Raw genomic sequence first — 27,500 nt, 5'->3', positions numbered from 1 at the left:
GAATCCCAGTTGTCTCCGACGAAAGTTTATAAAACTACCCCGTGTAAAATGATCACTACAGAGGCGGGTTTTGGTGGTGATCCTCAGCTCTCCATCAAGGTGGCTCTTCACAAAATTATTCCACCTCTTCTTGATCTGATCGTATTTAGTCAATTTAAATAAGGACACCGATCTGTTTTGTACGTGAACGCATCCAGGTAATACGCAATTCCGTGACGAAGACATAGCTAACTAGCAAACTGTAAGCTGTAGTAATTAATAATACTGACAGTAACTCGCGATTGAGCGGCAAATTGATGCGATGCGAATGTGTTCTATTTATATTGTTAGGGGAGCGGCCAGCCTCAAGGGCTCCAGTGCGTCATCAGGTAGGGGCGGGGCCAGGAGCTCAGGGGCTCCAGTGCATCATCAGGTAGGGGTGGGGCCAGGAGCTCAGGGGCTCCAGTGCGTCATCAGGTAGGGGCGGGGCCAGGAGCTCAGGGGCTCCAGTGCATCATCAGGTAGGGGCGGGGCCAGGAGCTCAGGGGCTCCAGTGCGTCATCAGGTAGGGGCGGGGCCAGGAGCTCAGGGGCTCCAGTGCGTCATCAGGTAGGGGCGGGGCCAGGAGCTCAGGGGCTCCAGTGTGTCATCAGGTAGGGGCGGGGCCAGGAGCTCAAGGGCTCCAGTGCGTCATCAAGTAGGGGCGGGGTCAGGAGCTCAGGGGCTCCGGTGCGTCATCAGGTAGGGGCGTGTCCAGGAGCTCAGGGGCTCCAGTACGTCATCAGGTAGGGGCGGGGCCAGGAGCTCAAGGGCTCCAGTGCGTCATCAGGTAGGGGCGGGGCCAGGAGCTCAGGGGCTCCAGTGTGTCATCAGGTAGGGGCGGGGCCAGGAGCTCAGGGGCTCCAGTGCGTCATCAGGTAGGGGCGGGGCCAGGAGCTCAGGGGCTCCAGTGCGTCATCAGGTAGGGGCGGGGCCAGGAGCTCAGGGGCTCCAGTGCGTCATCAGGTAGGGGCGGGGCCAGGAGCTCAGGGGCTCCAGTGCGTCATCAGGTAGGGGCGGGGCCAGGAGCTCAGGGGCTCCAGTGTGTCATCAGGTAGGGGCGGGGCCAGGAGCTCAGGGGCTCCAGTGCGTCATCAGGTAGGGGCGGGGCCAGGAGCTCAAGCACTCCAGTGCGTCATCAGGTAGGGGCGGGGCCAGGAGCTCAGGGGCTCCAGTGCGTCATCAGGTAGGGGCGGGGCCAGGAGCTCAGGGGCTCCAGTGCGTCATCAGGTAGGGGCGGGGCCAGGAGCTCAAGCACTCCAGTGCGTCATCGAGTACCCTTTTAGCCCCATCCAAAAAATCCGTAAAATATCAATGGTGAAAAACTGTTTAACGGTCTAACTCCACAATTCAGTACTTCACAGTCTTTGTAATTTAGCAATACATTTCTAACATTTATAATGTGTTTAGAATTTTTTTTTTAAATTGCCTTTACAGGGACTTTAATAACTTTTTTACAACAAAAACGAACCATCACTGAACTTACTTAAGCTGGACTATAACACCATTTTCTTCTGGAAACAAAATCTGTTGCATTATTTTCCTGTTATCTCTGTAAAGATGCCCTGAAACTGTGTGTTGTAAAAGCGCTGTATAAATAAAGGTGATTTGATTAACTTGCTGCTCGCATCAAGTTCAAGGCATTGACGCTTGATCTTCCACAGGCTCAGCTCTCTCCGGCTTTCACTCGCTCTCACGAGTCTACATCTCTACCAGAAGCCTACGATACGAAACTGTGCTTTAACCTTTAATCCCCGTTCCAGCTTACGCTGCTCTCAGCTGTCTGAAACTTTGAGCGGTTTTTGTGTTTGTTTGCCTCTTCACGACAAATCACTTGCTGTATTCCTCAAATGTAAGTCGCTTTGGATAACAGCGTCTGCTAAATGAATACGTGTGTGTGTGTGTGTGTGTGTGTGTGTGTGTGTGTGTGTGTGTGTGTGTGTGTGTGTGTGTGTGTGTGCACCTGGAGCGGTGACCAGTCGGCTCAGCCCTTGTGACAGCAGGAGATCTCGGAGTCGGTTCACTTCTTCCTTCAGTTCTCGGATCAGACGAGCGTTTGGATCCTCGTTAATTACAGCATTACAGCGGATCTGCTTTGCACGGTCAGCGTATCTACACACACACACAGCTGTGACAGTCACAGGGATAGATGGTTCATCCATTGATTGATTGATTGGTTGATTGATGGATGTACCTGAGTGTGCTGAGTGTTTCCTCATAGTTAATATCTGCGGGACTGAGAGCAGCAATCATAGCGGTACGAGAATTACCACCTTAAAACACACACACACACACACACACACACACACACACACACACACACACACACACACACACACGTTTCATAACCAGTACTGTTTCTGTGTGTGTGTGTACGGGTTTATATAACATTGTGGATCCCCACGAGGGAAATGTGTTAATAAACATACTAAATTATATTTTTTGGAAAATGTAAAAATGCTGAAAGCTTTGTGTGATGGTTAGGTTTAGAGGTCGTGTGTGTGTGTGTATGTGTATGTGTATGTGTGTGTGTGTGTGTGTGTGTGTGTGTGTGTGTGTGTGATGGGTAGGTTTAGAGGTCGGGTTAGTGTGTGTGTGTGGTGTGTGTGTGATGGGTAGGTTTAGAGGTCGGGTTAGTGTGTGTGTGTGTGTGTGTGTGTGTGTGTGTGTGTGTGTGTGTGTGTGAGGACGTGTGTGTTATGGCCAGGTTAAGGGTTAGTGTAAGTGGGCAGAATATATAGTTTGTACAGTATAAAAACCATTACGTCCATGGAGAGTCCCTACAAAGATAGCAAACTACTGTGTATGTGTGTGTGTGTCTTACCCAGGTTCTCCTTCAAGATCCAGGTGAGCACTGAGTCTCTGTACGGAATGAACTCACTTTTCTTTCTTTTGCTGGTTTGCTGTTTGTCACATATAAACAATTTTATATTCATTTAAATTCATTTAATAGTCTGGGGCTTCAAATGGTACATAAATTCATCAGTAGCTTCTCTATGACAGGACATTCATCTCATTACAGGCCTACAAGCCTCATTACAAGTACGAGTTTCTTTCTTCTGTACAACATCAAGGAGACGTTCAGCAGAAAGTCCACACTGCTCTTTGCCAAATAATGACAATGAATGACAAAACAAAAGCATCATGAAAGTTTGTCCTCATGGCCTGTGTGCTATGACTTTGAATACATGACTTTATTCTTCTGTTTTCTAGTCTTCTAGTGACATTTTGAATCCCACATACTTTCATTGTCTTTAGAAACAGCAGCGTGAACATGTTGCTAAAGATTGAGCACTTCTGTCTTTCCCATGCATGAATATATGGGTTTGCAACAGTACATGATGACAGAGGAATCATTTCATGAATTAACTCACATTTTCAGCCAGAGCGGAGATTACTTTCCCCAGAGTGGTGAGAGATTTATTAATATTAGCGCCTTCCTGAAGAACAGACAGAGTGTGTGTGAAAGAGTGAAGGAGATGATGCCTCTTCATTATGGATGGAAATATCAGTGCCGTACCTTCAGTCTCAGGCCTTTGGCTCCAGATGAATCCGCTCGCTCGCTGCCCGCCAGATCCACCAGACTCACCTTACTGACCTGCACACGCCAGAGAACACGTGACGCTCAGAAATCACACACACACGCCAGAGAACACGTGACGCTCAGAAATCACACACACACGGCAGAGAACATGCGACACTCAGAAATCACACGCACACGCCAGAGAACATGTGGCGCTCAGAAATCACACGCACACACCAGAGAACATGTGACGCACAGAAATCACACGCACACGCCAGAGAACACGTGACGCTCAGAAATCACGCGCACACGCCAGAGAACACGTGACGCACAGAAATCACAGAAATCACACGCACACACCAGAGAACGTGACGCACAGAAATCATACGCACACGCCAGAGAACACGTGACGCTCAGAAATCACACGCCAGAGAACATGTGACGCTCAGAAATCACACGCACATGCCAGAGAACATGTGACGCTCAGAAATCACACGCACACACCAGAGAACACGTGACGCTCAGAAATCACACGCACACGTCAAAGAACATGTGACGCTCAGAAATCACACGCACATGCCAGAGAACACGTGGCGCTCAGAAATCACACGCACACGCCAGAGAACACGTGACGCTCAGAAATCACACGCACACGCCAGAGAACATGTGACGCACAGCAATCACATGCACATGCCAGAGCACATGTGACGGACAGAAATCACACGCCAGAGAATATGTGACGGACAGAAATCACACGCCAGAGAACATGTGATGGACAGAAATCACACGCCAGAGAACATGTGACGGACAGAAATCACACGCCAGAGAACATGTGACGCACAGAAATCACACGCACACGCCAGAGAACACGTGGCGCTCAGAAATCACACGCACACGCCAGAGAACATGTGACGCACAGAAATCACACGCACACGCCAGAGAACACGTGACGCACAGAAATCACAGAAATCACACGCACACGCCAGAGAACACGTTACGCTCAGAAATCACACGCACACGCCAGAGAACATGTGACGCTCAGAAATCACACGCACATGCCAGAGAACACGTGGCGCTCAGAAATCACACACACACGCCAGAGAACATGTGACGCACAGCAATCACATGCACACGCCAGAGAACATGTGACGGACAGAAATCACACGCCAGAGAACATGTGATGGACAGAAATCACACGCCAGAGAACATGTTACGGACAGAAATCACACGCCAGAGAACATGTGACGCACAGAAATCACACGCACACGCCAGAGAACATGTGACGCACAGAAATCACACGCACACGCCAGAGAACATGTGACGCACAGAAATCACACGCACACGCCAGAGAACACGTGACACTCAGAAATCACACGCACACGCCAGAGAACATGTCACGCACAGTAATCACACGCACACGCCAGAGAACATGTGACGGACAGAAATCACACGCCAGAGAACACGTGACGCACAGAAATCACACGCCAGAGAACATGTGACGGACAGAAATCACACGCCAGAGAACATGTGACGCACAGAAATCACACACACACGCCAGAGAACACGTGACGCACAGAAATCACAGAAATCACACGCACACGCCAGAGAACATGTGAGGCACAGAAATCACACGCACACGCCAGAGAACACGTGAAGCACAGAAATCACACGTCGGAGAACACGTGACGCACAGAGATCACACGCCAGAGAACACGTGACGGACAGAAATCACACGCCAGAGAACATGTGACAGACAGAAATCACACGCCAGAGAACATGTGACAGACAGAAATCACATGCCAGAGAACACATGACGCACAGAAATCACACACGCAAGAGAACACGTGACGCAAAGAAATCACACGCACACGCCAGAGAACACGTGACGCACAGAAATCACACGCCAGAGAACACGTGACGCACAGAAATCACACGCCGGAGAACACGTGACGGACAGAAATCACACGCCAGAGAACATGTGACGGACAGAAATCACACGCCAGAGAACACATGACGCACAGAAATCACACACACACGCCAGAGAACACGTGACGCACAGAAATCACACGCACACGCCAGAGAAAACGTCAGGCACAGAAATCCCACGCACACGCCAGAGAACACGTGACGCACAGAAATCACACGCCAGAGAACACGTGACGCACAGAAATCACACGCCGGAGAACACGTGACGGACAGAAATCACACGCCAGAGAACATGTGACGGACAGAAATCACACGCCAGAGAACACGTGACGCACAGAAATCACAGAAATCACACGCACACGCCAGAGAACACGTGACGCTCAGAAATCACACGCCAGAGAACACGTGACGCACAGAAATCACAGAAATCACAAGCACACGCCAGAAAACATGTGATGCACAGATATCACACGGACACATCAGAGAACACGTGAGGCACAGAAATCACAGATATCACACGCACACGCCAGAGAACACGTGACGCACAGAAATCACACGCCAGAGAACATGTGACGCACAGAAATCACAGAAATCACACGCACACACCAGAGAACATGTGATGCACAGATATCACACGCACACATCAAAGAACATGTGACGCTCAGAAATCCCACGCACACGCCAGAGAACATGTGACGCACAGAAATCACACGCACACGCCGGAGAACACGTGACGCACAGAAATCACACGCCAGAGAACACGTGACGCACAGAAATCACACGCCAGAGAACACGTGACGCACAGAAATCACACGCACACGCCAGAGAACATGCGGCGGACAGAAATCACACGCACACGCCAGAGAACACGTGACGCTCAGAAATCACACGCACACGCCAGAGAACATGTGACGCACAGAAATCACACGCACACGCCAGAGAACGCGTGTCGCTCAGAAATCACGCGCACACGCCAGAGAACACGTGACGCACGGAAATCACGCGCCAGAAAACACGTGACGCACAGAAATCACACGCCAGAGAACACGTGACGCACAGAAATCACACGCCAGAGAACACGTGACGGACAGAAATCACACGCCAGAGAACACATGATGCACAGAAATCACACACACACGCCAGAGAACACGTGACGCACAGAAATCGCACGCACACGCCAGAGAACACGTGACGCTCAGAAATCACACGCCAGAGAACACGTGACGCACAGAAATCACTGAAATCACACGCACACGCCAGAGAACATGTGATGCACTGATATCACACGCACACATCAGAGAACACGTGACGCACAGAAATCACACGCACACGCCAGAGAACACGTGTCGCACAAAAATCACAGAAATCACGCACACGCCAGAGAACATGTGATGCACAGATATCACACGCACACATCAAAGAACATGTGACGCTCAGAAATCACACGCACACGCCAGAGAACATGTGACGCACAGAAATCACACGCACACGCCAGAGAACACGTGACGCACAGAAATCACACGCCAGAGAACACATGACGCACAGAAATCACACGCCAGAGAACACGTGACGCACAGAAATCACAGAAATCACACGCACACGCCAGAAAACGCGTGTCGCTCAGAAATCACGCGCACACGCCAGAGAACACGTGACGCACAGATATCACGCGCACACGCCAGAGAACACGTGCCGCACAGAAATCACAGAAATCACACGCCAGAGAACAAGTGACGCACAGAAATCACACGCCAGAGAACACGTGACTCACAGAAATCACACGCACACGCCAGAGTACGCGTGTCACTCAGAAATTACACGCACACGCCAGAGAACACGTGACGCACAGAAATCACACGCACACGCCAGAGAACACGTGAAGCTCAGAAATCACACGCCAGAGAACACGTGACTCACAGAAATCACACGCACACGCCAGAGAACGCGTGTCACTAAGATATTACACGCCAGAGAACATGTGATGGACAGAAATCACACAAACACACTGCTCTATATTTTTATTTTGAAATAAAAATAATAATTATTAATATTATTTTTATTAATACTATTTTATAGCCATATATATATATATATATATATATACATATATAATTTTTATTTATTATATTGTATTTAGCATTTTTTATATTTTTGTTTAATAACTATTATTATTATTATTTTATGGGCAAATTTATATATAATACACCAACACACACTGTACTGAAACACACACCTTCTCTGTGTCGAGGCCGGTCAGCTGATCTCGACGGTGCTGAGTGAAGACGATAGTGAAGACGGCGTGTGATCGACTGCTCGTCTCGTTCATGTTTGTCGCTGCCACCGTCCTGATCAATCAATCAAAGTCATGTTGAGGACTCATCCTTCCCTCGCGTTCTGTAACAAAACCTTCCCTCGAGGGTCAAAATGACCCGAAGCCCTAAAATTATACTTAAATTTTTTTCTTCAGAAAACTTATTTTATTTCATTTTGATAGTATTTTTTTACATTTTTAATGCAATTTTTTTATTTACCTTTAAATTACTAGATTTGATCAATAAATAATAAATAGTAATTTAAGCACATTCCTCACATTCTTTCAACTTAAAATCAAAATAACTCTCAGTTTCATGCTTAAACCTTTTAACTCAGCTTTAAATATCTTACATTGTGTGTCTTTGACCTCTTGTGGAAAATAAATAATATAAGATGATATTTCATGACTCTAGATGTCCTTATATCTCAATATGGAGTAAATGAGCTGTTCCTCTGGGTCCTAAAGTCAGTTATTCAGTACGCATTCAGACACACATGTAGACATTATAAAATAATTTTTTGGGCAAAATTTGAGCATTTTTAGTGTGAATTTTGAGCCTTTTTATGTTTTTCTATGTGTACTGAAGCATTCCTCACATTCCATTCATTCCTAAGGGGGTCAGATTGACCCGAGAGGGAAAGATTTGTTACTTTTTTTAAATTTCAACCACAAAAATCCTCGAATCCATTAAAAAAAAAAAGTTGTGTATTCGTGGTTCAAGTGCGACAAAAATCCTGGTGTCTTGGACCCCTCTGATGAACACTCAAATTTTATATTTTTTCCCCAAAAAAATGACCTGGTCAAAATGACCCGAGGGAAGAATGAGGGTTAATCTGAATTCAGGAGTAACAGGGATGTTGATATGGATAACACGCACCGGGCCTTGTTCCCCGAGTTCATGAGGTCTCTGATGTCCTGGTAGGAGGTCACAGCGAGTTTGGACAGGTCCTCGACGTACGGCCCCATGATGGGGTGCTCTCGGACCCGCAGCGCACCTTTACTCTTGGGGTTCAGCAGATCTCGCACTCGCTCGCAGTAGATCTCCATAAACGACACCTGAACACACACACACACACACACACACACATCAACGTCAACATCACAGGCAATAAAACAGATAAAACAGACACTGGCTGCGTTTACATGAACAACTTCTGTTTCAGTCGGACTGAATTCATTCCTCTTGATGAATCTGAATGCAGTGTTTACATGAACACTGAACATGTGATCGGGTTGATGTGTGTGTTTATATGTCACACGCTTCACATCGGGATATATTTTTTGACATGCGCACACTGCACGAATATACAGAGTTTCCTGATGTTTGCGCATAATAACTATTCTCCTACATTAGTTCTTTATTTGTTATAAACAGCAGACTTAATATTTATCCATAATTAGGAGATGATGAGTGTATGAGCCGTTTTACCGCTGCTTATATTGATCACACAGTAAAAATGGCCAGTCGTGTGTGTGTGTGTGTGTGTGTGTGTGTGTGTGTGTGTGTGTGTGTGTGTGTGTGTGTGTGTGTGTGTGTGTGTGTGTGTGTGTGTGTGTGTGTGTGAGAGTGTGAAGCGAGCACTGGTGGCGTCGTCCTGCTCCACTTTTCACTATTCATCAGAAGAACCGCTCGTTCAGCGCGTCATACGTCATTTCTACATCATTACGCTATTTCTACATCATTACGCTATTTCTACATCATTACGCTATTTCTACATCATTACACTATTTCTACATTACGCTATTTCTACATCATTACGCTATTTCTACATCATTACACTATTTCTACATCATTACGCTATTTCTACATCATTACACTATTTCTACATCATTACACTATTTCTACATCATTACGCTATTTCTACATCATTACGCTATTTCTACATCATTACACTATTTCTACATTACGCTATTTCTACATCATTACGCTATTTCTACATCATTACACTATTTCTACATTACGCTATTTCTACATCATTACGCTATTTCTACATCATTACACTATTTCTACATCATTACGCTATTTCTACATCATTACACTATTTCTACATCATTACACTATTTCTACATCATTACGCTATTTCTACATCATTGCACTATTTCTACATCATTACACTATTTCTACATCATTACGCTATTTCTACATCATTACGCTATTTCTACATCATTACGCTATTTCTAAGTCATTACGCTATTTCTACGTCATTACGCTATTTCTACGTCATTACGCTATTTCTACGTCATTACGCTATTTCTACATCATTACTCTATTTCTACATCATTACGCTATTTCTACATCATTACTCTATTCCTACATCATTACGCTATTTCTACGTCATTACGCTATTTCTACATCATTACGCTATTTCTACATCATTACTCTATTTCTACATCATTACTCTATTTCTACGTCATTACGCTATTTCTACGTCATTACGCTATTTCTACATCATTACACTATTTCTGCATCATTACACTATTTCTGCATCATTACACTATTTCTACATCATTACGCTATTTCTGCATCATTACACTATTTCTACATCATTACGCTATTTCTACATCATTACGCTATTTCTACATCATTACACTATTTCTACATCATTACGCTATTTCTACATCATTACGCTATTTCTACATCATTACACTATTTCTACATCATTACGCTATTTCTACATCATTACACTATTTCTACATCATTACACTATTTCTACATCATTACGCTATTTCTACATCATTACGCTATTTCTACATCATTACACTATTTCTACATCATTACGCTATTTCTACATCATTACACTATTTCTACATCATTACGCTATTTCTACATCATTACGCTATTTCTACGTCATTACGCTATTTCTACATCATTACTCTATTTCTGCATCATTACGCTATTTCTACGTCATTACGCTATTTCTACATCATTACACTATTTCTACGTCATTACACTATTTCTGCATCATTACACTATTTCTACATCATTACGCTATTTCTACATCATTACGCTATTTCTGCATCATTACACTATTTCTACATCATTACACTATTTCTACATCATTACGCTATTTCTGCATCATTACACTATTTCTACATCATTACGCTATTTCTGCATCATTACACTATTTCTACATCATTACGCTATTTCTGCATCATTACGCTATTTCTACATCATTACGCTATTTCTGCATCATTACGCTATTTCTACATCATTACTCTATTTCTACATCATTACGCTATTTCTACATCATTACACTATTTCTACATCATTACGCTATTTCTACATCATTACGCTATTTCTACATCATTACACTATTTCTACATCATTACGCTATTTCTACATCATTACACTATTTCTACATCATTACACTATTTCTACATCATTACACTATTTCTACATCATTACACTATTTCTACATCATTACGCTATTTCTACATCATTACACTATTTCTACATCATTACGCTATTTCTACATCATTACGCTATTTCTACATCATTACACTATTTCTACATCATTACGCTATTTCTACATCATTACACTATTTCTACATCATTACACTATTTCTACATCATTACGCTATTTCTACATCATTACGCCATTTCTACATCATTACACTATTTCTACATCATTACGCTATTTCTACATCATTACACTATTTCTACATCATTACGCTATTTCTACATCATTACGCTATTTCTACGTCATTACGCTATTTCTACATCATTACTCTATTTCTGCATCATTACGCTATTTCTACGTCATTACGCTATTTCTACATCATTACACTATTTCTACGTCATTACACTATTTCTGCATCATTACACTATTTCTACATCATTACGCTATTTCTACATCATTACGCTATTTCTGCATCATTACACTATTTCTACATCATTACACTATTTCTACATCATTACGCTATTTCTGCATCATTACACTATTTCTACATCATTACGCTATTTCTGCATCATTACACTATTTCTACATCATTACGCTATTTCTGCATCATTACGCTATTTCTACGTCATTACGCTATTTCTACGTCATTACGCTATTTCTACGTCATTACGCTATTTCTACATCATTACGCTATTTCTACATCATTACGCTATTTCTACGTCATTACGCTATTTCTGCATCATTACGCTATTTCTACGTCATTACAGTATTTCTGCATCATTACGCTATTTCTACATCATTACGCTATTTCTACGTCATTACGCTATTTCTACGTCATTACGCTATTTCTGCATCATTACGCTATTTCTACGTCATTACACTATTTCTACGTCATTACGCTATTTCTGCATCATTACGCTATTTCTACGTCATTACACTATTTCTGCATCATTACACTATTTCTACATCATTACGCTATTTCTACATCATTACGCTATTTCTGCATCATTACGCTATTTCTACGTCATTACGCTATTTCTACATCATTACGCTATTTCTACATCATTACACTATTTCTACATCATTACACTATTTCTACATCATTACGCTATTTCTACTTCATTACACTATTTCTACATCATTACTCTATTTCTACATCATTACACTATTTCTACATCATTACACTATTTCTGCATCATTACGTTATTTCTGCATCATTACGCTATTTCTACATCATTACACTATTTCTACATCATTACGCTATTTCTACATCATTACACTATTTCTGCATCATTACACTATTTCTACATCATTACGCTATTTCTACATCATTACGCTATTTCTGCATCATTACGCTATTTCTACGTCATTACGTTATTTCTGCATCATTACGCTATTTCTACATCATTACACTATTTCTGCATCATTACACTATTTCTACATCATTACGCTATTTCTACTTCATTACACTATTTCTACATCATTACTCTATTTCTGCATCATTACACTATTTCTACATCATTACACTATTTCTACATCATTACACTATTTCTGCATCATTACGTTATTTCTGCATCATTACACTATTTCTACATCATTACACTATTTCTGCATCATTACGTTATTTCTGCATCATTACACTATTTCTACATCATTACACTATTTCTACATCATTACACTATTTCTGCATCATTACGCTATTTCTACATCATTACACTATTTCTACATCATTACTCTATTTCTACATCATTACACTATTTCTACATCATTACACTATTTCTACATCATTACACTATTTCTGCATCATTACGTTATTTCTACATCATTACGCTATTTCTACATCATTACACTATTTCTGCATCATTACACTATTTCTGCATCATTACGTTATTTCTGCATCATTACGCTATTTCTACATCATTACACTATTTCTACATCATTACACTATTTCTACATCATTACACTATTTCTGCATCATTACGTTATTTCTACATCATTACGCTATTTCTACATCATTACACTATTTCTGCATCATTACGCTATTTCTGCATCATTACGCTATTTCTACATCATTACACTATTTCTGCATCATTACGTTATTTCTACATCATTACACTATTTCTGCATCATTACACTATTTCTACATCATTACACTATTTCTACATCATTACACTATTTCTGCATCATTACGTTATTTCTGCATCATTACGCTATTTCTACATCATTACACTATTTCTACATCATTACTCTATTTCTACGTCATTACACTATTTCTGCGTCATTACACTATTTCTACATCATTACACTATTTCTGCATCATTACGTTATTTCTGCATCATTACGCTATTTCTACATCATTACACTATTTCTACATCATTACTCTATTTCTACGTCATTACACTATTTCTACATCATTACGCTATTTCTACATCATTACGCTATTTCTACGTCATTACACTATTTCTGCATCATTACACTATTTCTACATCATTACGCTATTTCTACATCATTACGCTATTTCTACGTCATTACGCTATTTCTACGTCATTACGCTATTTCTGCATCATTACGCTATTTCTACGTCATTACACTATTTCTGCATCATTACGCTATTTCTACATCATTACGCTATTTCTACGTCATTACGCTATTTCTACGTCATTACGCTATTTCTGCATCATTACGCTATTTCTACGTCATTACACTATTTCTACGTCATTACGCTATTTCTGCATCATTACGCTATTTCTACATCATTACGCTATTTCTGCATCATTACGCTATTTCTACGTCATTACGCTATTTCTACATCATTACGCTATTTCTGCATCATTACGCTATTTCTGCATCATTACGCTATTTCTACATCATTACGCTATTTCTACATCATTACACTATTTCTGCATCATTACGTTATTTCTGCATCATTACACTATTCCTACGTCATTACGCTATTTCTACATCATTACGCTATTTCTACATCATTACTCTATTTCTACATCATTACACTATTTCTGCATCATTACGCTATTTCTACATCATTACGCTATTTCTGCATCATTACGCTATTTCTACGTCATTACGCTATTTCTACATCATTACGCTATTTCTGCATCATTACGCTATTTCTGCATCATTACGCTATTTCTACATCATTACACTATTTCTACATCATTACACTATTTCTGCATCATTACGTTATTTCTGCATCATTACACTATTCCTACGTCATTACGCTATTTCTACATCATTACGCTATTTCTACATCATTACTCTATTTCTACATCATTACACTATTTCTGCATCATTACACTATTTCTACATCATTACACTATTTCTACATCATTACACTATTTCTGCATCATTACGTTATTTCTGCATCATTACACTATTTCTACATCATTACACTATTTCTGCATCATTACGTTATTTCTGCATCATTACACTATTTCTACATCATTACACTATTTCTACATCATTACACTATTTCTGCATCATTACGTTATTTCTGCATCATTACGCTATTTCTACATCATTACACTATTTCTACATCATTACTCTATTTCTACATCATTACACTATTTCTACATCATTACACTATTTCTACATCATTACACTATTTCTGCATCATTACGTTATTTCTACATCATTACGCTATTTCTACATCATTACACTATTTCTGCATCATTACGTTATTTCTGCATCATTACGTTATTTCTACATCATTACGCTATTTCTACATCATTACACTATTTCTGCATCATTACACTATTTCTGCATCATTACGCTATTTCTACATCATTACACTATTTCTGCATCATTACGTTATTTCTACATCATTACTCTATTTCTACATCATTACGCTATTTCTACATCATTACTCTATTTCTACATCATTACACTATTTCTGCATCATTACACTATTTCTACATCATTACACTATTTCTACATCATTACACTATTTCTGCATCATTACGTTATTTCTGCATCATTACGCTATTTCTACATCATTACACTATTTCTACATCATTACTCTATTTCTACGTCATTACACTATTTCTGCGTCATTACACTATTTCTACATCATTACACTATTTCTGCATCATTACGTTATTTCTGCATCATTACGCTATTTCTACATCATTACACTATTTCTACATCATTACTCTATTTCTACGTCATTACACTATTTCTACATCATTACGCTATTTCTACATCATTACGCTATTTCTACGTCATTACGCTATTTCTACGTCATTACGCTATTTCTACGTCATTACGCTATTTCTACATCATTACGCTATTTCTACATCATTACGCTATTTCTGCATCATTACGCTATTTCTACGTCATTACACTATTTCTGCATCATTACGCTATTTCTACATCATTACGCTATTTCTACGTCATTACGCTATTTCTACGTCATTACGCTATTTCTGCATCATTACGCTATTTCTACGTCATTACACTATTTCTACGTCATTACGCTATTTCTGCATCATTACGCTATTTCTACATCATTACACTATTTCTACGTCATTACGCTATTTCTGCATCATTACGCTATTTCTACATCATTACGCTATTTCTGCATCATTACGCTATTTCTACGTCATTACGCTATTTCTACATCATTACGCTATTTCTGCATCATTACGCTATTTCTGCATCATTACGCTATTTCTACATCATTACGCTATTTCTACATCATTACACTATTTCTACATCATTACGCTATTTCTACGTCATTACGCTATTTCTACATCATTACGCTATTTCTGCATCATTACGCTATTTCTGCATCATTACGCTATTTCTGCATCATTACGCTATTTCTACGTCATTACACTATTTCTACGTCATTACGCTATTTCTACATCATTACGCTATTTCTACGTCATTACACTATTTCTGCATCATTACACTATTTCTACATCATTACGCTATTTCTACATCATTACGCTATTTCTGCATCATTACGCTATTTCTACGTCATTACGCTATTTCTACATCATTACGCTATTTCTACATCATTACACTATTTCTACATCATTACACTATTTCTACATCATTACGCTATTTCTACTTCATTACACTATTTCTACATCATTACACTATTTCTACATCATTACACTATTTCTACATCATTACACTATTTCTACGTCATTACACTATTTCTGCATCATTACGCTATTTCTGCATCATTACACTATTTCTACATCATTACACTATTTCTACATCATTACACTATTTCTACATCATTACACTATTTCTACATAATTACGCTATTTCTGCATCATTACGCTATTTCTACTTCATTACACTATTTCTGCATCATTACGTTATTTCTGCATCATTACACTATTTCTGCATCATTACACTATTTCTGCATCATTACACTATTTCTACGTCATTACACTATTTCTGCATCATTACGCTATTTCTACATCATTACGCTATTTCTACATCATTACACTATTTCTGCATCATTACGTTATTTCTGCATCATTACGCTATTTCTACATCATTACACTATTTCTACATCATTACACTATTTCTACGTCATTACACTATTTCTGCATCATTACGCTATTTCTGCATCATTACACTATTTCTACATCATTACACTATTTCTACATCATTACACTATTTCTACATCATTACACTATTTCTACGTCATTACACTATTTCTGCATCATTACGCTATTTCTGCATCATTACACTATTTCTGCATCATTACACTATTTCTACATCATTACACTATTTCTACATCATTACACTATTTCTACGTCATTACACTATTTCTGCATCATTACGCTATTTCTGCATCATTACACTATTTCTACATCATTACACTATTTCTACATCATTACACTATTTCTACATCATTACACTATTTCTACATAATTACGCTATTTCTGCATCATTACGCTATTTCTACTTCATTACGTTATTTCTGCATCATTACACTATTTCTGCATCATTACGTTATTTCTGCATCATTACACTATTTCTGCATCATTACGCTATTTCTACATCATTACGCTATTTCTACATCATTACACTATTTCTGCATCATTACGTTATTTCTGCATCATTACACTATTTCTGCATCATTACGTTATTTCTGCATCATTACGCTATTTCTACGTCATTACACTATTTCTGCATCATTACACTATTTCTGCATCATTACGCTATTTCTACATCATTACGTTATTTCTACATCATTACTCTATTTCTACATCATTACGCTATTTCTACATCATTACGCTATTTCTGCATCATTACACTATTTCTGCATCATTACACTATTTCTACATCATTACACTATTTCTGCATCATTACGCTATTTCTGCATCATTACACTATTTCTACATCATTACACTATTTCTGCATCATTACGCTATTTCTGCATCATTACGCTATTTCTGCATCATTACACTATTTCTACATCATTACGCTATTTCTACATCATTACACTATTTCTACATCATTACGCTATTTCTACATCATTACTCTATTTCTACATCATTACACTATTTCTGCATCATTACGCTATTTCTGCATCATTACACTATTTCTACATCATTACGCTATTTCTACATCATTACACTATTTCTGCATCATTACACTATTTCTGCATCATTACGTTATTTCTGCATCATTACGCTATTTCTACGTCATTACACTATTTCTACATCATTACACTATTTCTACATCATTACACTATTTCTGCATCATTACGCTATTTCTACATCATTACACTATTTCTACATCATTACGCTATTTCTGCATCATTACACTATTTCTACATCATTACGCTATTTCTACATCATTACACTATTTCTACATCATTACGCTATTTCTACATCATTACTCTATTTCTACATCATTACACTATTTCTACATCATTACGCTATTTCTACATCATTACACTATTTCTACATCATTACGCTATTTCTACATCATTACACTATTTCTACATCATTACGCTATTTCTACATCATTACTCTATTTCTACATCATTACACTATTTCTGCATCATTACGCTATTTCTACATCATTACACTATTTCTACATCATTACGCTATTTCTGCATCATTACACTATTTCTACGTCATTACACTATTTCTGCATCATTACACTATTTCTCCATCATTACACTATTTCTACATCATTACACTATTTCTGCATCATTACGCTATTTCTGCATCATTACACTATTTCTACATCATTACGCTATTTCTACATCATTACACTATTTCTACATCATTACGCTATTTCTACATCATTACTCTATTTCTACATCATTACACTATTTCTGCATCATTACGCTATTTCTGCATCATTACACTATTTCTACATCATTACGCTATTTCTACATCATTACACTATTTCTGCATCATTACACTATTTCTGCATCATTACGTTATTTCTGCATCATTACGCTATTTCTACGTCATTACACTATTTCTACATCATTACACTATTTCTACATCATTACACTATTTCTGCATCATTACGCTATTTCTGCATCATTACACTATTTCTACATCATTACGCTATTTCTACATCATTACACTATTTCTGCATCATTACACTATTTCTACATCATTACACTATTTCTGCATCATTACACTATTTCTACATCATTACACTATTTCTGCATCATTACACTATTTCTACATCATTACACTATTTCTGCATCATTACGCTATTTCTGCATCATTACACTATTTCTACATCATTACGCTATTTCTACATCATTACACTATTTCTGCATCATTACACTATTTCTACATCATTACACTATTTCTACATCATTACACTATTTCTACATCATTACACTATTTCTGCATCATTACACTATTTCTACATCATTACACTATTTCTACATCATTACACTATTTCTGCATCATTACGCTATTTCTGCATCATTACACTATTTCTACATCATTACGCTATTTCTACATCATTACACTATTTCTGCATCATTACACTATTTCTGCATCATTACGTTATTTCTGCATCATTACGCTATTTCTACGTCATTACACTATTTCTGCATCATTACACTATTTCTGCATCATTACGCTATTTCTACATCATTACGTTATTTCTACATCATTACTCTATTTCTACATCATTACGCTATTTCTACATCATTACGCTATTTCTACATCATTACACTATTTCTACATAATTACACTATTTCTACATCATTACTCTATTTCTACATCATTACGCTATTTCTACATAATTACACTATTTCTACATCATTACACTATTTCTACATCATTACTCTATTTCTACATCATTACGCTATTTCTACATCATTACTCTATTTCTACATCATTACGCTATTTCTGCATCATTACACTATTTCTGCATCATTACGCTATTTCTACATAATTACACTATTTCTACATCATTACTCTATTTCTACATCATTACTCTATTTCTACATCATTACTCTATTTCTACGTCATTACACTATTTCTACATCATTACACTATTTCTACATCATTACTCTATTTCTACATCATTACGCTATTTCTACATCATTACTCTATTTCTACATCATTACGCTATTTCTGCATCATTACACTATTTCTACATCATTACACTATTTCTACATAATTACACTATTTCTACATCATTACTCTATTTCTACATCATTACGCTATTTCTACATCATTACTCTATTTCTACATCATTACGCTATTTCTGCATCATTACACTATTTCTGCATCATTACGCTATTTCTGCATCATTACTCTATTTCTGCATCATTACTCTATTTCTACATCATTACGCTATTTCTGCATCATTACACTATTTCTGCATCATTACGCTATTTCTACATCATTACACTATTTCTAGATCATTACTCTATTTCTGCATCATTACACTATTTCTGCATCATTACGCTATTTCTGCATCATTACTCTATTTCTACATCATTACACTATTTCTGCATCATTACGCTATTTCTACATCATTACACTATTTCTACATAATTACACTATTTCTGCATCATTACACTATTTCTACGTCATAACACTATTTCTGCATCATTACGCTATTTCTGCATCATTACTCTATTTCTACATCATTACGCTATTTCTGCATCATTACTCTATTTCTGCATCATTACACTATTTCTGCATCATTACGCTATTTCTACATCATTACACTATTTCTAGATCATTACTCTATTTCTGCATCATTACACTATTTCTGCATCATTACACTATTTCTGCATCATTACTCTATTTCTACATCATTACACTATTTCTGCATCATTACGCTATTTCTACATCATTACACTATTTCTACATAATTACACTATTTCTGCATCATTACACTATTTCTACGTCATAACACTATTTCTGCATCATTACTCTATTTCTACATCATTACGCTATTTCTGCATCATTACTCTATTTCTACATTACGCTATTTCTGCATCATTACACTATTTCTGCATCATTACGCTATTTCTACATCATTACACTATTTCTACATCATTACGCTATTTCTACATAATTACACTATTTCTACATAATTACGCTATTTCTGCATCATTACACTATTTCTGCATCATTACGCTATTTCTACATCATTACACTATTTCTACGTCATTACTCTATTTCTACATCATTACGCTATTTCTACATCATTACACTATTTCTACGTCATAACACTATTTCTGCATCATTACACTATTTCTACATAATTACACTATTTCTACATCATTACTCTATTTCTGCATCATTACACTATTTCTGCATCATTACACTATTTCTGCATCATTACGTTATTTCTGCATCATTACTCTATTTCTACATTACGCTATTTCTGCATCATTACACTATTTCTGCATCATTACGCTATTTCTACATCATTACACTATTTCTACATAATTACGCTATTTCTGCATCATTACACTATTTCTGCATCATTACGCTATTTCTACATCATTACACTATTTCTACGTCATTACTCTATTTCTACATCATTACGCTATTTCTACATCATTACACTATTTCTGCATCATTACGCTATTTCTACATCATTACACTATTTCTACATAATTACACTATTTCTACATCATTACTCTATTTCTGCATCATTACACTATTTCTGCATCATTACGCTATTTCTGCATCATTACGTTATTTCTGCATCATTACTCTATTTCTACATTACGCTATTTCTGCATCATTACACTATTTCTGCATCATTACGCTATTTCTACATCATTACACTATTTCTACGTCATTACTCTATTTCTACATCATTACGCTATTTCTACATCATTACACTATTTCTACGTCATAACACTATTTCTGCATCATTTTACTATTTCTACATAATTACACTATTTCTACATCATTACTCTATTTCTGCATCATTACACTATTTCTGCATCATTACGCTATTTCTGCATCATTACGTTATTTCTGCATCATTACTCTATTTCTACATTACGCTATTTCTGCATCATTACACTATTTCTGCATCATTACGCTATTTCTGCATCATTACACTATTTCTACATAATTACACTATTTCTACATCATTACTCTATTTCTGCATCATTACACTATTTCTGCATCATTACGCTATTTCTGCATCATTACGTTATTTCTGCATCATTACGCTATTTCTACATCATTACTCTATTTCTACATTACGCTATTTCTGCATCATTACACTATTTCTGCATCATTACGCTATTTCTACATCATTACACTATTTCTACGTCATTACTCTATTTCTACATCATTACTCTATTTCTACATTACGCTATTTCTGCATCATTACGCTATTTCTACATCATTACACTATTTCTACGTCATTACTCTATTTCTACATCATTACGCTATTTCTACATCATTACACTATTTCTACGTCATAACACTATTTCTGCATCATTACACTATTTCTACATAATTACACTATTTCTACATCATTACTCTATTTCTGCATCATTACACTATTTCTGCATCATTACACTATTTCTGCATCATTACGCTATTTCTACATCATTACACTATTTCTGCATCATTACGCTATTTCTGCATCATTACACTATTTCTACATCATTACACTATTTCTACATCATTACACTATTTCTACGTCATAACACTATTTCTGCATCATTACACTATTTCTACATAATTACACTATTTCTACATCATTACTCTATTTCTGCATCATTACGTTATTTCTGCATCATTACACTATTTCTACATCATTCCACTAATTCTACATCATTACGCTATTTCTACATCATTACACTATTTCTACATCATTACTCTATTTCTGCATCATTACGTTATTTCTGCATCATTACACTATTTCTACATCATTACGCTATTTCTGCATCATTACGCTATTTCTGCATCATTACGTTATTTCTACATCATTACACTATTTCTACATCATTACACTATTTCTGCATCATTACTCTATTTCTACATTACGCTATTTCTGCATCATTACGCTATTTCTACATAATTACACTATTTCTACATCATTACTCTATTTCTGCATCATTACGTTATTTCTGCATCATTACGTTATTTCTGCATCATTACACTATTTCTACATCATTACACTATTTCTACATCATTACTCTATTTCTACATAATTACACTATTTCTACATAATTACACTATTTCTACATCATTACTCTATTTCTACATCATTACGCTATTTCTACATCATTACTCTATTTCTACATCATTACGCTATTTCTGCATCATTACACTATTTCTGCATCATTACGCTATTTCTACATAATTACACTATTTCTACATCATTACTCTATTTCTACATCATTACTCTATTTCTACATCATTACTCTATTTCTACGTCATTACACTATTTCTACATAATTACACTATTTCTACATCATTACTCTATTTCTACATCATTACGCTATTTCTACATCATTACTCTATTTCTACATCATTACGCTATTTCTGCATCATTACACTATTTCTACATCATTACACTATTTCTACATAATTACACTATTTCTACATCATTACTCTATTTCTACATCATTACGCTATTTCTACATCATTACTCTATTTCTACATCATTACGCTATTTCTGCATCATTACACTATTTCTGCATCATTACGCTATTTCTGCATCATTACTCTATTTCTGCATCATTACTCTATTTCTACATCATTACGCTATTTCTACATCATTACACTATTTCTGCATCATTACACTATTTCTGCATCATTACGCTATTTCTACATCATTACACTATTTCTAGATCATTACACTATTTCTACATCATTACACTATTTCTGCATCATTACGCTATTTCTACATCATTACACTATTTCTACATAATTACACTATTTCTACATCATTACACTATTTCTGCATCATTACGCTATTTCTACATCATTACACTATTTCTACATAATTACACTATTTCTACATCATTACACTATTTCTGCATCATTACACTATTTCTACATCATTACACTATTTCTACATAATTACACTATTTCTGCATCATTACACTATTTCTGCATCATTACGCTATTTCTACATCATTACACTATTTCTACATAATTACACTATTTCTACATCATTACACTATTTCTGCATCATTACACTATTTCTACATCATTACACTATTTCTACATAATTACACTATTTCTACATCATTACTCTATTTCTACATCATTACGCTATTTCTACATCATTACTCTATTTCTACATCATTACGCTATTTCTGCATCATTACACTATTTCTGCATCATTACGCTATTTCTGCATCATTACTCTATTTCTGCATCATTACTCTATTTCTACATCATTACGCTATTTCTACATCATTACACTATTTCTGCATCATTACACTATTTCTGCATCATTACGCTATTTCTACATCATTACACTATTTCTAGATCATTACTCTATTTCTGCATCATTACACTATTTCTGCATCATTACACTATTTCTACATAATTACACTATTTCTGCATCATTACACTATTTCTGCATCATTACGCTATTTCTGCATCATTACTCTATTTCTACATCATTACACTATTTCTACATCATTACACTATTTCTACATCATTACTCTATTTCTGCATCATTACACTATTTCTGCATCATTACACTATTTCTACATAATTACACTATTTCTGCATCATTACACTATTTCTGCATCATTACGCTATTTCTGCATCATTACTCTATTTCTACATCATTACACTATTTCTGCATCATTACGCTATTTCTACATCATTACACTATTTCTACATAATTACACTATTTCTGCATCATTACACTATTTCTACGTCATAACACTATTTCTGCATCATTACGCTATTTCTGCATCATTACTCTATTTCTACATCATTACGCTATTTCTGCATCATTACTCTATTTCTGCATCATTACACTATTTCTGCATCATTACGCTATTTCTACATCATTACACTATTTCTAGATCATTACTCTATTTCTACATCATTACACTATTTCTGCATCATTACGCTATTTCTACATCATTACACTATTTCTACATAATTACACTATTTCTGCATCATTACACTATTTCTACGTCATAACACTATTTCTGCATCATTACGCTATTTCTGCATCATTACTCTATTTCTACATTACGCTATTTCTGCATCATTACACTATTTCTGCATCATTACGCTATTTCTACATCATTACACTATTTCTACATCATTACGCTATTTCTACATAATTACACTATTTCTACATTACGCTATTTCTGCATCATTACGTTATTTCTGCATCATTACTCTATTTCTACATTACGCTATTTCTGCATCATTACACTATTTCTGCATCATTACGCTATTTCTACATCATTACACTATTTCTACATAATTACGCTATTTCTGCATCATTACACTATTTCTGCATCATTACGCTATTTCTACATCATTACACTATTTCTACGTCATTACTCTATTTCTACATCATTACGCTATTTCTACATCATTACACTATTTCTACGTCATAACACTATTTCTGCATCATTACACTATTTCTACATAATTACACTATTTCTACATCATTACTCTATTTCTGCATCATTACACTATTTCTGCATCATTACACTATTTCTGCATCATTACGCTATTTCTACATCATTACACTATTTCTGCATCATTACGCTATTTCTGCATCATTACACTATTTCTACATCATTACACTATTTCTACATCATTACACTATTTCTACGTCATAACACTATTTCTGCATCATTACACTATTTCTACATAATTACACTATTTCTACATCATTACTCTATTTCTGCATCATTACGTTATTTCTGCATCATTACACTATTTCTACATCATTCCACTAATTCTACATCATTACGCTATTTCTACATCATTACACTATTTCTACATCATTACTCTATTTCTGCATCATTACGTTATTTCTGCATCATTACACTATTTCTACATCATTACGCTATTTCTGCATCATTACGCTATTTCTGCATCATTACGTTATTTCTACATCATTACACTATTTCTACATCATTACACTATTTCTGCATCATTACTCTATTTCTACATTACGCTATTTCTGCATCATTACGCTATTTCTACATAATTACACTATTTCTACATCATTACTCTATTTCTGCATCATTACGTTATTTCTGCATCATTACACTATTTCTACATCATTACTCTATTTCTACATCATTACACTATTTCTACATCATTACTCTATTTCTTCATCATTACGCTATTTCTGCATCATTACGCTATTTCTACATCATTACACTATTTCTACATCATTACTCTATTTCTGCATCATTACACTATTTCTACATCATTACGCTATTTCTGCATCATTACGCTATTTCTGCATCATTACGTTATTTCTACACCATTACGCTATTTCTACGTCATTACGCTATTTCTACATCATTACGCTATTTCTACGTCATTACTCTATTTCTACATCATTACGCTATTTCTACGTCATTACGCTATTTCTACGTCATTACGCTATTTCTACATCATTACGCTATTTCTACGTCATTACTCTATTTCTACATCATTACGCTATTTCTACGTCATTCCGCTATTTTTACGTCATTACGCTTTTTCTACATAATTACGCTATTTCTACGTCATTACGCTATTTCTACATCATGACGCTATTTCTACATCATTACGCTATTTCTGCGTCATTACGCTATTTCTACGTCATTACGCTATTTCTACATCATTACGCTATTTCTACATCATTACGCTATTTCTACGTCATTACGCTATTTCTACATCATTACGCTATTTCTACGTCATTACGCTATTTCTACGTCATTACGCTATTTTTACATCATTACGCTATTTCTACATCATTACTCTATTTCTACATCATTACTCTATTTCTACATCATTACGCTATTTCTACGTCATTACGCAATTTCTACGTCATTACGCTATTTCTACATCATTACGCTATTTCTACGTCATTACGCTATTTTTACATCATTACGCTATTTCTACATAATTACGCTATTTCTACGTCATTATGCTATTTCTACATCATTACGCTATTTCTACATCATTACGCTATTTCTGCATCATTACGCTATTTCTACGTCATTACGCTATTTCTACATCATTACGCTATTTCTACATCATTACGCTATTTCTACATCATTACGCTATTTCTACGTCATTACGCTATTTCTACGTCATTACGCTATTTCTACGTCATTACGCTAGTTCTACATCATTACTCTATTTCTACATCATTACGCTATTTCTACATCATTACTCTATTCCTACATCATTACGCTATTTCTACGTCATTACGCTATTTCTACATCATTACGCTATTTCTACATCATTACTCTATTTCTACGTCATTACGCTATTTCTACGTCATTACGCTATTTCTACATCATTACGCTATTTCTACGTCATTACGCTATTTTTACATCATTACGCTAATTCTACATAATTACGCTATTTTCTACGTCATTATGCTATTTCTACATCATTACGCTATTTCTACATCATTGCACATGCGCAGTCTTTCAGTTTCGGTTTTCAATCCGATCAAGTGTTCACATGTTCGCTGGATCGGATTAGAAAAGGAATAAACCGCTCCTTTCAATCGGATCGATTAAGGCGTTTACATGAAGCTTTCAGTCCGATTGAACCGTCAATCCCATTACTAACGGATTATTTGGTTGCATGTAAACGCAGCCAATGACAGTTAACATGCTATTAAGTGGGATATCATCATCTATATT

General features: G+C 36.6%; 1 protein-coding gene across 5 annotated transcripts in view; it reads right to left on the bottom strand.

Moving 5' to 3' along the window:
• LOC143738748 (kinesin-like protein KIF1C) overlaps positions 1 to 27,500 on the bottom strand; it is a 65,737-nt gene that overhangs the window by 22,055 nt on the left and 16,182 nt on the right. For all 5 annotated transcript variants that reach the window (XR_013203995.1, XR_013203992.1, XR_013203993.1 and 2 more), the window contains exons 6-12: positions 8,659 to 8,837; positions 7,701 to 7,812; positions 3,539 to 3,616; positions 3,393 to 3,458; positions 2,843 to 2,921; positions 2,213 to 2,291; positions 1,982 to 2,130 (exon numbers count right to left, since the gene is read on the bottom strand). Coding sequence is in view for 1 of the 5 variants with exons in the window: in XM_077230784.1 (XP_077086899.1) it covers positions 1,982 to 2,130; positions 2,213 to 2,291; positions 2,843 to 2,921; positions 3,393 to 3,458; positions 3,539 to 3,616; positions 7,701 to 7,812; positions 8,659 to 8,837 (742 nt within the window). In the remaining 4 variants the exon portion in view is untranslated. The remainder of the gene's footprint in view (positions 1 to 1,981; positions 2,131 to 2,212; positions 2,292 to 2,842; positions 2,922 to 3,392; positions 3,459 to 3,538; positions 3,617 to 7,700; positions 7,813 to 8,658; positions 8,838 to 27,500) is intronic.

The sequence above is a fragment of the Siphateles boraxobius genome, unplaced genomic scaffold (assembly GCF_051911475.1).
Source record: "Siphateles boraxobius isolate OS27281-9 unplaced genomic scaffold, OSU_SipBor_1 150, whole genome shotgun sequence".
Taxonomy (NCBI): Eukaryota; Metazoa; Chordata; class Actinopteri; order Cypriniformes; family Leuciscidae; genus Siphateles; species Siphateles boraxobius.
The sequence above is the reverse complement of the archived record's forward strand: the minus strand, read 5'-3'. Positions and strand labels throughout refer to the sequence as shown.